The 13,819-nt window shown below is 39.9% G+C and overlaps 1 protein-coding gene across 1 annotated transcript in view; it reads right to left on the bottom strand.

The window, feature by feature from the left end:
* The window catches only part of NOL10 (nucleolar protein 10), an 85,955-nt gene extending 72,715 nt beyond the window's left edge, over positions 1–13,240 (bottom strand). The window contains exons 1-7 of the mRNA XM_081254174.1: positions 13,068–13,240; positions 9,084–9,129; positions 7,395–7,493; positions 4,368–4,445; positions 3,096–3,133; positions 1,756–1,892; positions 963–1,028 (exon numbers count right to left, since the gene is read on the bottom strand). Of these exons, the coding sequence (XP_081110300.1) occupies positions 963–1,028; positions 1,756–1,892; positions 3,096–3,133; positions 4,368–4,445; positions 7,395–7,493; positions 9,084–9,129; positions 13,068–13,133 (530 nt within the window). The 5' untranslated portion in view covers positions 13,134–13,240. The remainder of the gene's footprint in view (positions 1–962; positions 1,029–1,755; positions 1,893–3,095; positions 3,134–4,367; positions 4,446–7,394; positions 7,494–9,083; positions 9,130–13,067) is intronic.
* Positions 13,241–13,819: the final 579 nt, after the last annotated feature.

Below are 13,819 nucleotides of genomic sequence, written 5' to 3'. Positions count from 1 at the left end.
GTTTACAAGACAATAAATAAAAGTTGTTATTATAAACAGGAAATTCTGCAACTAAAGAGCATGTAACTTTTTATTATTCAAGGATGCATCGTGACATTACTATAATTTCTTTTTAAAGAAAATAAGAGTATTTCAAATCAATGTGGAAAACAAACCCAGAGTTTACCTGGTTTTTATCACTACCTGTTCTTCCAACCTTTAAAAATCCCTTTCAAAGCAATAAGGAAAATCCAACAAGCTCATTATATACATAGGTGAGAAGTAATCCAGCTTCCACTCTGTACTAGCTGTGTGAACTTAAACAAGCTACTTACCCTCTCTGAGTCTCAGCTGCCCTATCTGTAAAATGGAGATAACAATAGTACCTATACTGTAAAAATTTGTTATAAGTTTCAAATGAGTGAGTATATATAAAATCCTGAATAATGCTTGGCACATAGTAAGTGCTTTCAGTACTGCTGTTGTTACTATTACTCAGTATTAATACTATTATGACAGATTCATTCCTAAAGGATTTCTCTATGAATAAAACAAAAGTACAGACCATAACATATGATGAAAAGAAAACGTGAAAAAATCTTAAATGTCTGCCAGCAAAAGCATAAAAAAATAAAATTAAAAAACAGTACTCCAAGTTTTTTCAAAATTTCTCTATAAAAGAAAATATCACAAAACTAAATCATGAATGAAAATTTAAAGAACACAGCAAAAAACAGTAACTGAATTTCTGGAGTGAGTTAAAAACTCTTCACATATATTAAAAAATTTTTTTTTAATTTTACGACATCACCAGGTCTTCTAGTGAATTTTTTGTGTGAGAAAAAATTTAATGTTACTCTTTTACCTAAGTTGCCCAGAGCTCTGCTTAAATGCAACACATGTCATTTGACAACAAATTGGGCGTCTGGCTTCATCTCCTGGCCAAAATAAATACAGCAGGATTCTTATAACAAAACACTCACGCAGCATCAGTCTGTAGAGGATTCAGGAACCGTCCCTGTTCCAAGTTCAATCTATAAACTTCAGAGCTGCCAAACAATGAATAAAGTGAAAAATCCAGTAAACTAAAATGAACGTTTCTTCAAGTAAATATAATTTTTAGAAACATGTATCTGTCATAAAGCATCACTTCCCTTTGTAAAACTGATACAAAAATGCATTCTAAACCTGAAAGATAACCACCTTACTTGTAAGTCTGTTCATGCATAAAAGTGATTTAAACGACCCATGTGCCAAGGAAATATTATGAGGTCATTAAGTAGGATATTATTTACAAATAACACAGAGAATACAAGATCCAAAATGTATCTATAAGTGTATGTATACAAGACTACAATGAAATAACAATAAAATACTAATAGGGTTTCCTCTGAGTGGCATAATTATGGGTGATTTTTTTTCTTCTTTATTCTTTTTTATATTTCCCCAATTTTCTAAAATGGATATGTATTATTTTTATAATCATAAAGAAGGTAGCATTTAAGAATAAAAGTTTTAAAATGCATGCAATGGGGCTAAGATACTGACTTCACACCACTGCTACACTACTGGGTCACCCACGTCTCTCTAGATTTAGAGCACCATGCTAACAGAAGTCAAGGATGTAATTCCTAAACGAGCCAGTCACACTCTCTGAGCAACCATAAGGCAGGGATAATGCCTTATCCTTCTTTTAATCCCTCTCCTCAATTTTAAGAACAGAAGTTGCTTGGGGAGGTGGAAAGGAGAAAACAAAGGGTGATTAGACCCCAATACCTTGCGCCAACAAAGTACAAGTCACAAGATGGATAATGGTAAGAAAAATCTCTCCCGAACTTTGGTATTCTGGTTTTGTAGTAGAAACCTGATTGTGAATGAAATTCGATGTATCTATCATTATGCAGGAAGACAATCTGAAAATGAAACAAGAAAATTAGTTTGCTTAGGTGAAAGTATTTATTTCATCATCATCACTGAAACCGGCAAAGGAAGAAAATCTCTGATCTCTCTCATCCTCCTAAACGCATGTGTATAAACACAACTCGCCATGATGGTTAAGAAATGTGTTTAAGAATCAAACCTCTCCATTAGCTACTTAATGCCTTCCTGCATCTTAGATAGGTTTTTTGGCAAACTTTACCTTCTAACTGAAAGACTTAATACAAATGCCCTTCATTTATCTGGCGCCAGCACTTTGTCATGTAGAGCACTGCTCAGTAGCCTCAGTGAGTCAGTTCCTATTTTACTTAAGAACACATTTTAATAATCTCACTATTATCACACGGAGTTTGATAGGCTCCTTGTATAAATTTAACTTTAACGTATTACAAAGGTATCTTAAAAATCTGCAGATGGTATTTAAAAGCAAATTTATCAATATCTAGAGAAAATATACTATAAAATTACAAGTCCCAAAACATATGATAAACGGCTACCACAGGCAAAAGGATAAACTGTACCCCATAGTTTCCAGAACTGAAGACAACATAGAAAGCATGTCAGCTCTGAAAATTCAATTTTCCTTCATGATGACATCTCTAAAAGTTTTTCATTTTAAATTGAATAAGGCACTTTTATTGACAATCTTATAACTGTTGAAAATTACTACAAGAGTTGAAAGATGCACTAATGGCACCAAAAAAGAAAGAAAAGGAAACATAAATATATTAGCTGTGTCTTGAACTGTTTCAGTATATGCACAACCACTAATTTGCAGGGTTAAGAAAATTAAACATACAACACTGCTACTGTACTTTTCACATATGAATAAGAAAACGAAAATAATAAATGCAATAATGAAAATCACACATCTAGAACATAGGATGGTCTAAAAAGATGACTGCTACCAATTCTTAAAAATATAGATAAGGTTTCATTCATACATGCTATGGAAAACTTATTTCAATATTAGATTGGCCAAAGGCTCTCTCTATCCCGGTTGTCACAGACACGTGACAAACAAAATATATATTAATAGAAAACAATAGGTTTTATTTTACTATACAGCCATTTTAAATTTAACAATGGAAACATCATAAAAACACTTATCATAAAAACAAATCCCACTCATTCATTTCTTGAGGACAGGCAGTATAAACCAATGCTATAAAGCATACCTTTGAATAGTCATCAGACAAAGTTTCAAAGGTGACAACTGAAAAATAAGAAATAGGAAAAGTACAATTATCAGTCCACTTTTTTAATAAAAATACAAATTTGATGCAAAGATTCTAACTCAACACAAATACTATATACAAATGCTGGGTTTTTCTTCCTTTTTTGCACCTACATAACACAAGAACAAAGTTTCCATGCTATATTGCCCCCCAAAACACCAAATGAAAAATTAAAAGCTTTATAGTTTTATACAGATCAGCTAGATTTTCTACAGAACTGAAGCAAATTAAATAATAAATTTACAAAACATAATGACTTCTAAATTTTGTCACAGTTTTTCTGAGATGGTCAAAGTAAAACAACAAACATGAAAAACTCGAAACTTTTTGCTTTAAAAAGGTAACAGTAACTTTTTACTCATTCATGGTATACCTGCTAAATGAAAATAAAGAATGAAAACAGTTATTATTAGCGGCACATGGAGTTTGTACTGTTTTTTAAAAAGAAGACAGTGAAACAAGTTAAGAGAATTCATATCCCATTAACTTCTTTTCCCTCAATCTCAAACACGGGGCCACCTGACAAAAATACCTGAACTCTCCCATTTCAACCTGCACCCTGTGCCAGGCAGAATTCTAAGAATGACCCCACTGACCTTCCCCCCAGGGCAGTCCCCTCCTCTGGAGAGTGTGGGTGGACGCTGTCAACGTGAGGAGACACCGCTCTTGTGATTACATCACCTTCTACGGCAAAGGAGAGATTTATAATCACACGAGCCCTTTCAAAGCAGAGCTTTCTCCAGCTGGCGGCAGAAGGGGGTAGTCAGAGAGAATCAGAGCACAAGAAGGATCCAATGAGCTGCTGCTGGCTTGAAGGAGGAGGGGACCAGGTGAGGAGGAATGCAGGGGTCTCTAGGAGCTGAGCATGGCCCCAGGCTGACAGCCAGCAGCAAAGGCGTCCCTAGCCCTACAACCAAAACAAACTGCATTCTGCCAACATCCTGTAAGTTTGAAAAGGGGTCTTGCCTAGGGCCTCTGGAAGAGTCCCACCTGGCTGACACCTTGAGGTCAGCCCTGAGCACAGAACACAGAAAAGCCTGGACGGACTTTACGTACAGAGCTATGAGCTAATGAATCTTTTTTAAGCTGCCACGTTTATTGCAATTTGTTACACAGCACAGAAAACTGATATACAACCCATGCCCATTTTAAAAAGCAGAAAAGCAGCCAAATATAAAAACTATTTTTGTGATTTCAAATATAACCTCTTACCTTCTGAATCTAAACACCTTTCAAACTTCAAGGATAATTGATAGGTGTCATAACATCGAACTCGAGGTTTATATGTTCCTATAAAAAAATTTAATGTGATGTAAAACCTAAAGGCCATACTTTTCATTATCAATATCCTGCAGATATGTTGAGTATACTTTTTGTTTAGAGGTAAGTAAGATTCATTATAAGCATATCAAACAAAAAGAATTTAAAAGCAGCCCTCTCCTAAAATGGATGGCTAGTGGGAAGCTGTTGCATAGCACAGGGAGATCAGCTTGATGCTTTGTGACAATCTAGAGGCGTGGGATAGAGAGGGTGGGAGGGAGGCTCAAGAGGGAGGGGATATGGGGATATATGTATGCATATGGCTGATTCACTTTGTTGTACAGCAGAAACCAACACAACACTGTAAAGCAATTGTACACCAATAAAGATATTAAAAAAAAAAAGCAGCCCTCTCCAACATCCCAAGGGAAAAATGAACAAAGGATATAAACAAGCAAGACACAGAAAATGTATACACCTGTGTATGAAATACAAATATGTAATCAACTTCACAAATAATCTAACAAAGTAGATTTTTCAAAAATTAGTTTTTGTCAATATTTATAAAATAGATAAATAATAAGAACCTGCTGTATAAAAAATAAAATAAAATTCAAAAAAAAATTCAAAAGAATTAGTTTTTGTCCATCAGATGGCAAAGATGAAAAAATGGTTAGTATCTGCATTGAGGTTGATATTCAAAAAAAGTTCTCTCATACTTTGGTGACAAGTTTAAATTGTTACAAATTCTTTGGAGGACAATCTGGCAATATCTGTAAAATATGTGATGCTCATACACCTTATATCTGTATTTCAACTTATACAAATTTATTCTACAGAAACACACCCGTAAGTGTACCGAAGACATGAAGAATGTTCACCACAGCATTATTTACTGATGGCCAAAAATTGAAAGCAAATTAAATGTCCACTGATAGGGAAACGGTTCAATAAATGATGGTAAATCATTATAGAGGTTATAAAGAGGGTGACGCAGACCTGTAACTCCTGACATGGAAAGCTGCCAAAACATATTACAAAGTGAAAGGGAGAGTGAGTGCAGCGGGTGCAGTGAGGGCTGCAGAGGGGCACTTATACTGCGATCCGGCTTTTGTAAAACTCAACAATGACAGTGTCAGTACTCTGTACAGAAAGAAGATGGAGGAATAAACACAGTGATATTTTGTGTATTTTAGTGCAATCTTAGGGCCTTTCACATTTTATCTTATGTATTTCTATAATGTTTGCATTTTTTTATAAGTTTATCATGAAAAGAAAAAGACTGACTTTTAAAACCACGAAGGGTATTTTTAAAAGAAAGGAATGAAGTAGTCCTATGTTTTCTGGCATGGATCAAAGCCCAAGATCTCGTTTAAAACCAGTATATAGTACAGTATATATACACACACATACTCTATATACAATATACATGTTATATATAATCTATAATTATAATCTAGATTCTGAACATAAAACTGGACACTAAAAAATGTGGATAGAGGGCCTCCCTGGTGGCGCAGTGGTTGAGAGTCCGCCTGCCGATGCAGGGGATACGGGTTCGTGCCCCGGTCCGGGAGGATCCCATATGCCGCGGAGCGGCTGGGCCCGTGAGCCATGGCCGCTGAGCCTGCGCATCCGGAGCCTGTGCTCCGCAAGGGGAGAGGCCACAACAGTGAGAGGCCCGCGTACCAAAAAAAAAAAAAAAAAAAAAAAAATGTGGATAGAGTTAGTAATTAGACAACCATTGACACAGAACCAAAGAGACTAGCACGTGGATGTATAAAAGCTGTCAAATAAGTGGTTGGAAAAGAGATATAGATGCATAATGTTAAGCCAACAAAAAAATGTAAGTGGACAATACCCAGGATATATGTACCAAATCACAACCAAAAAAAGGTTGGGTAATGCTGTTCTAACTTATAATACATTAAAAGTTCCCTATATTTGTTGACTTTTTGATACTGATGAATACTGCTAACATAAAATCTTAGTGACATAAAAAATACTAGCATATGATAGAGAAAATCATTATGATAAAAATGACCTTTCCTGGAACTATCATTCATTGTTGATGGGAGTACAAAATGATCTAACTACTGTGGAGAACCATCTGGCAGTTTCTTATCAAACTAAGTATATACCTACCCTATGACCCAGCAATGTCCTCAAAACAGACTTGTACAAGACGGTTCATAATGCTTTACCAATAACAGTCGAAGAATGAAAATAGCCCAGGTGTCCACCAAATGAAGAATAAATTAACAAAGTGTGACATATTCCTATAAGGAAATACCATTTGCTAATAAAAAAAGAACACATTACTGACACATATAATGACATGAATGAATCTGAAATATGAAGTCCTAGATGAAATAAGTCTTACACAAAAAACATACATAGTGTATGACTGCACTTACATGAAGTCCATTTAAAACGGGCTACACTTGTCTGTGGTGAAAAAATAAATCACGGCAGTGGCTGGCTACACATGAGCGGGAGCAGGGATTGACTGTGGGGGGCATGACGGAATGCTCTGGATGAAAGAATGTTTTGTATCTTGGTAGGGGTTTGGGCTACACAGGCATGTGCATTTGTACAAACTCAGCAATGTACTTATACAAATTTATCTTTTAAAAAAAAGCCATAAACGAATACTGAACTCTAGTTAATGATGTACACACTGAGGTATTTAGGGGTGAAGTATACTAATACCTGCAACTTACTCTGAAATGCATCAAAAAACAGGGTGGATTGATGGATGGCAGAAAGATGGATAGACAGATATGTGATAAAGCAAATACAGTAAACTACTTAAGAATCTAGGTGACAGGCTGTTCACTATACAGTTTTTTCAATAATTCTATATGTTTGCAATTTTTAAATAATAAAATGTCAGGGCAATTTTTAAAAAGTGACCTTTCCCACTACATCATTTCCTGCTACGAAGTATATGTAAATCATAACCAAAAAGATGCTTACCGGTTGCTAAAATATACTGTCCATCTTTTGATACCTTAATAGTGGTACAAACAGTAGGCATTTCAAAATCCTGAATAAGTTCAATTCTCCTACGGACATCTACAAAGAAAGAAGATAAATAACTGGTTTAACCGCCACGTGCTTACTCTGTGTCCAGGAAGACAGGATTCAGAGAGGTCACTACCAACGGCAACGTCCCAGTGCTTCCCAGCCTCGGGAAGGCGCACGGACACAGCCCCGCCCATGACACAGCAAGCTTTTCTCTTAGCTCATACCTTATTTTTCTAAACTAAGTATTTTATTTTTATTTTTCAAAAAGGAAAAAGTGTCATTGTTAACTGGAAAAAAAAATGTCCATGATAGTGCATCAAACATCCAGTTTCAAGCCTGGGATAAAGGGGGAACAGAATAAACATTAAACCACCATTGTTATTCAATCATGGATCATGACTAAGACAAAAACCTTTACCATTTTTTCTCCTAAATAATAACAAGTCTAAACCTTTAAAACCTTAAGTTTATATAAGAAGCTGCTACCAAGCTGACTTTTGCCTCCTTGTGGCAGCACTGATCTGCGGCCAAGAAGATCTAGGCTAGAGGAAGCCTTAGAGCAATCTCTGGGTCAAAACACTTAAACGTACTCTCACAAAAACTGGTTCCCTGCAACAAGAAAGTGTGGATTCTTGCTGGCTGCTATTGTAACAATGTGCCCACTGTAAGGACTGTGTATGACTCTCTGGCACATTATTGCCTTGTTCACTAAACCAACCAACTGAGCAGGAGGAGTCCACTAAATCTGGAAGACACATGATAGTTTTGAGATGGGCTGGAAAGGAGTCAATGAACAATTTTTTCCTCTAAGAAATCTGAATCTGTTTTCTTACACACTAGAACACTGGAGTGGAAAGAAAGAATCAGACGCAGTGGTTAAGAATCCACCTGCCAATGCAGGGGACACGGGTTCAAGCCCTGGTCCAAGAAGATCCCACCTGCCACGGAGCAACTAAGCCCGTGCGCCACAACTGCTGAGCCTGCGTGCCACAACTACTGAAGCCCGCACGCATAGAGCCCGTGCTCCGCAACAAGAGAAGTCACCGCAATGAGAAGCCCGCGCACCGCAAGGAAGGGTAGCCCCCGCTCGCCGCAACTAGAGAAAGCCCACGCACAGCAACAAAAAAACCCAACAGAGCCATAAATAAATAAATGAGGGGCTTCCTTGGTGGTGCAGTGGTTGAGAGTCTGCCTGCCAGTGCAGGGGACACGGGTTCGAGCCCTGGTCTGGGGGGATCCCACATGCCGCGGAGCAGCTGGCCCCGTGAGCCACGATTGCTGAGCCTGCGTGTCTGGAGCCTGTGCTCCGCAGCAGGAGAGGCCGCGATAGTGGGAGGCCCAAGCACCGCGATGAGGAGTGGCCCCCACTTGCCGCAACTGGAGAAAGCCCTCGTGCAGAAACGAAGACCCAACACAGCCATAAATAAATAAATAAAAGTTTAAAATGAATGAATGAATGAATGAATGAATGAATAAAATTTTTGTCTAAAAAAAAGGAAAAGGGCAGGAAGTTTATTTTCCACTACATGAATTCCACTGTGTCTTTGTAAACCTTCAGTTAAATATGATAACAATAAATGAAAAAAGCATTATAACTTGGATCACAAATGTAGCTGAGATGAAAAAAATAATACTCACCGACATCTTTCTTCTGAAGTGCTCTCTTTTTTCTGTCAGAAAGCCACTTAAAGAAAACAAAGAGACTTTATTTTAAAACATATTTACTTGAATTGTTTCTCTGCTTACAAAAATACATGCCCATATTAAAAAATTGAAACTTTATAGGAATATATAACATAGAAAATGAAAATACTCTGTAATCCTAACCCTACTGTTAACATCCTGTTACACGGATTTTTTTTCTGGTATATATTTACATATACTAGACAATAAATTTTTAGAACTACCATATTTTACACAAGAAAAAACTAGTTCATCTAATCAACCTAAGGGAAAGGAGTAAGCCTCAAATACTATGGGTTATAACTAATATATGGCACTTTAAGTGAAATTTTAAAAAGCAAACATTAAATGGAGAAAGTTTCTTAAACAAATGTATTTTTTACAAAACATAAACCTAGATAAATAACTGACCAAATAGCTGACACCTGATAATAAAGAAATGATACTTTTAAAAGTCACATTCGCTGACACCAGATTTTGTTCTGTAATTCCTATACCTTATTTTAGCTTGCAGCATAAGTCCATTGCATGAACAAGCGCCAATGATGAAGCACTAATCAGTTACGATTACCTTAAAGCAGTGGTTCACAACCAGGGGCAATTTTGCCTCCAAAGGGCATCTGGCAATTCTTAAAGCATACTTGGTTGCCACAGTGGGAAGGGGTGGGCACTCCTGGCAACTAGTGGGTAGAGGTCAGGGATGCTGCCAAACCTCCTACAATGCACAGGACAGACTGTACAACAAGCACTGTCCAGCCCAAAATGTCAATAATGACGAGGTTAAGAAACCATACCCTCAGGAAATCAAAGAAAAGCAAGAGAAAAATTAACAGATGTCATTTCTAAAAGCACAAACCCAACCTACAGCCCATGTTAGAGACAGGACATTATAATCTTTAGGACTGTGATCATGTGGTCCCACTCCTGAATACCCTAAGTGTGACGCCTGAGGCAGTGTCGACACTGGAACAGGTGTCGCTCTTTCAAGGGCCTGAGTCTGAGCCAGAGCTCTCCTCCTGCCTTTGTCTTTAGGGCATTGATTTACAGGTCTGTGCTAGTCTTTGTGATTACACTGCTCTGATTTCATTTTAGGCAGAAATGTTTCAATTAAAGGTGATGTTAAGCTATATTTCTGGGCACTCGATACATTCTTCTACATCAACCTAATAGAAGCAAAACAAAGGGCCTCTCCTTTAATAGGGGATTCGATTTCCTCTTCTCAGGGAGTTATGCTAAAGAAGGGGGCAGTTCATTCAACTGCTGGTCTCACACATCATGAGCTTGGGGCAAAGAGGAGGGGATTGAGATTGCCTTCTAAATGGGAGCCTGGGACCTAAAAGAGCCAGAAATTCCTTACAACAGTGATGATGGAAAAGAGTTGAAAAATGATGAAAAACAGTTCACTCTGGAGTTTCTGTACAAACGGACAGCACGACAGGAGAGCACACAAGACAGAGTCAGCACGGGGCAGGAATGAGTCAGTCTAAGTTTTAAAAGTTCCCCAAAGAACTGAAAGTTGTCACTGATACCAGGCATCCTCTTTGTGTTCCAGAAAATCACAGCTGATAGGCAATGTCACTTTACCAATGCCAAATAATTTAACCAGAAACCCAGCAAAAGAGCTCTGGGAATGCTGATGACCTAATTCTCTCACTGGACAGGCACCCCACCATTGTTGAAAAAAAAACAAAAGAAAAGAAAAACCCTGCTTGATCTTACATTTGAAGTAGGTAAAGCAAAATAGGCAATTTGTTGATAAGTCAGAATTACTTTAAAAGAAGATTTAGAGAGATTCCCTAACAGGATACACATACCTGTTTACTCAACATTTCCACCTGATGTTTATTAGAACATCAAACCTTCCGTATCAAAAATAAAACTTTTCATGCCTTTTGCTCACTACCTTCCCCCGACCCCCAATGCGCTCAGCTCTCCATTTCAGTTACCAGCAACACCGTGTGCCCAGTTACTCAGATCCAAACCCTAAGAGTTCCCCCCTGATTCTTTCCTTCACCTCAACTCCCTACGACTACCCAACCCATTAGCAAGTCCCATTAGCTTACCTCCAAAACACCTCCTTTACCCCACCCAGTCTTAGCATCTCCTCTGCTACCATCCTAGCCCGAGCCACCCGTCCCTCAGCTGGACCACCTAACTCATCCCCACTCACACCCTCCCCAGCTGCAGTAATTTACCAGAGAGCAGCCAGTCTGTCACCTTTTGAATATTTTTCTCATTCTCCCATGCTTTCACTGTACTGAATAAATACCTTTATTTTTTTGCAGATTTTTATTATTAAAAATCTAGATTTTTAATTTTAAATATAATTTTTATTATTAAAAATCTACTGTGCATTTTATTATTAAAATGCACAGTAATTTAACACATCCTACAGACAACAATAATGAACATGGATGCCATGCTATACCAGATGCCTGTTCTTGGCAGTTTCCTTCAGGCACTCTGGTTTCTGCTCCCAGCAACAGCTTCCAACAGCACTAAGAATAAAACCCTAACTTCCAGCCTTGGCCTACAAGGCCCACCTCTCCAGCCTCAGCTGTCCCCACCCTCCTGCCCCACTGAGCACTCCACAGACACAACCGTGCTTCTCCTGTTTCTCCAACGTGCCAAGTGCCTTCCATTGTGGGTCACTGGCGCTTTCTGTTCCCTCAGTACGGAAAACTCTTCCTTTCCCCCATCTTCACAAGACTCGATCCTTTTCATCAACCAAGTTTCTGTTCAAATGTTACCCCCTTGTAGAGGGGTCTTCCCTGAGGGCTTGAGTCCAAACCACTTTCTCTAAACAATTCATCCACAAGTGCTCTCTTATAGACACTCAGCACTCAAAGCACTTTTCAGTATCTGAAGTTGTCGTGTTTGCTTACTTATTATCCTTTTCCCCAACAGGGAACCTTATCTGACCGGTTCATCACGTATCCCAACATTTAGAACAAGGCTGCCTGCAGGTACTCACGTCTCAGCAAATGTGCAGAACCAAAGAACAAAATGACAAGGATCATGCTGTGTGACAAACAGCTGGAGAACGAGGAGTTATTTAACCTGAATTCTGAGAAGAATCTAATCATTGGCTCCAAATCTTTTAGGGTCGGACACAAGGAAGAGTTACACTTATTCTGATTTCCAAGGGCAGGACTCAGAGCAACAGCGGCATGTAGAAAGGGGGCGTGTTTTAAAACAACTGTCTAACAAGCAGTCTCAAAATGGAAGAGCTTCTGCCAAAAGTTTCTCCTCACTGGCAGTGCTTCGACAGCAGCGTGACCAGCACTTATGAGAAATAACATCCAAGCTACAGAGCCTAGGCGGATGACTCTGGACAGGTCACCCTTCCCCTCGCTAGATCTTTTGCATATTTTCAACATGGAAAGATTGGAAGAGAATGGCTGACTTTCCAAACGCCTTCCAATTCTGATGTCCTAAGGCTCAACGAAGTTAAGTTCAGCAAGGTTCAAAAACACTGCCGTCCACATCATAAATGCTGCTGACGCAAAGCCTGCATTTCTCTTCACTGCTTGTATTTCTAGAACTTGGCATATAACAGGAATTCAACGAAGAGCTGATGAGCGGGCATTAAAATGGGGGAGAAATACCTGTCAACCAATCTGTCCACGTTTTCCTCCTCGGTGTGGCAGCGGCTGTGAACATTATACAAGCCCAAAAGGACAGCTCCTCTGTTCTAGAGAACTTTACCCCCCAAAAGTTCAAGCCAACTCATCAATCCCGATCACCCCTCGGCCCAGGCTCTGGCGCCTTAACAGCACTGTCCTCGTCTCCCAGCACCGACCAGCTCCCCCAGGCACCGTCCCTGGACTCTGGGCCTCCCCTAGTCTGGAGCCGGCCCGGGCCCAGCTGAAACTACCAGGGACAGGGAGGAGGAGAGGAGCGGCTGCCCCGCGAAGAGGAGGACCCGACGTGACTCACCTCGGGAAGGGACTTGCCGCAGCTGAGACTGTAAATCTTCACTTCGTTGAGGCTGGAGACCTGCATCGCGGCGCCGAGCAGCAGCGACCCCCGTTCCCGTCCAGGACGCTATGGTGCACGCAAGCACCCGAATCTCAGGGCCTCCGGGGCGCCTGGGCGGCGTGGGGCCCGGGGGCTGGCGCTGGGTGATGACGCACTTCCGGGAGCCGGAAAAAAGCGCCGGTTCCGGAAGTGAGAAAATGGCGGAGTTAGGGAAGGCTGACTAGTGAGGTCCCGGAGGCGGCGGGGCTGGGAGCGATCTTAATATGGGGAGGGCGAAGAACTGCTTTCCTCTTTCTCAGGAGGGAGGAGCAGGAAGCTTTCAGGGTCGCTGCTCAGGCCGAAGGGTCGAGGTACCCGGGAGGGCGAGGCTGTCTGGGCTGACTGAGGCTTTGGGGGGCCCGGTCAGGGAATCCAGGGAGAGAATGCGACCTGGGAGCGAATTCAGAGTGGAAGTGAGTTCTTTTCTCACCAGTGTTCCTGCAATATTCCATTAGAAATAAAAGCTTTTTTAAAATGATACAAAAAATATTTTCATCCGGAATTGACATTCATCCTGCAGGGGAGCAAAATTTGCCATCCCAAAATGTCTCTTTGGCGTGCGGATTATTTCCAGCTGAAACCAATCAAGGCCCAAAAGACACAGGAAGAAACTTTGACCTTCCCCTTCACTGTCTAGAAGAATGTAGATAGAGGACCTGTTCCAGGAAGGG

This window comes from Mesoplodon bidens, assembly GCF_964165515.1.
Source record: "Mesoplodon bidens genome assembly, chromosome: 14".
Lineage (NCBI taxonomy): Eukaryota > Metazoa > Chordata > Mammalia > Artiodactyla > Ziphiidae > Mesoplodon > Mesoplodon bidens.
Note: the sequence above shows the minus strand (reverse complement) of the source record. Positions and strands in the feature narration are given on the sequence as shown.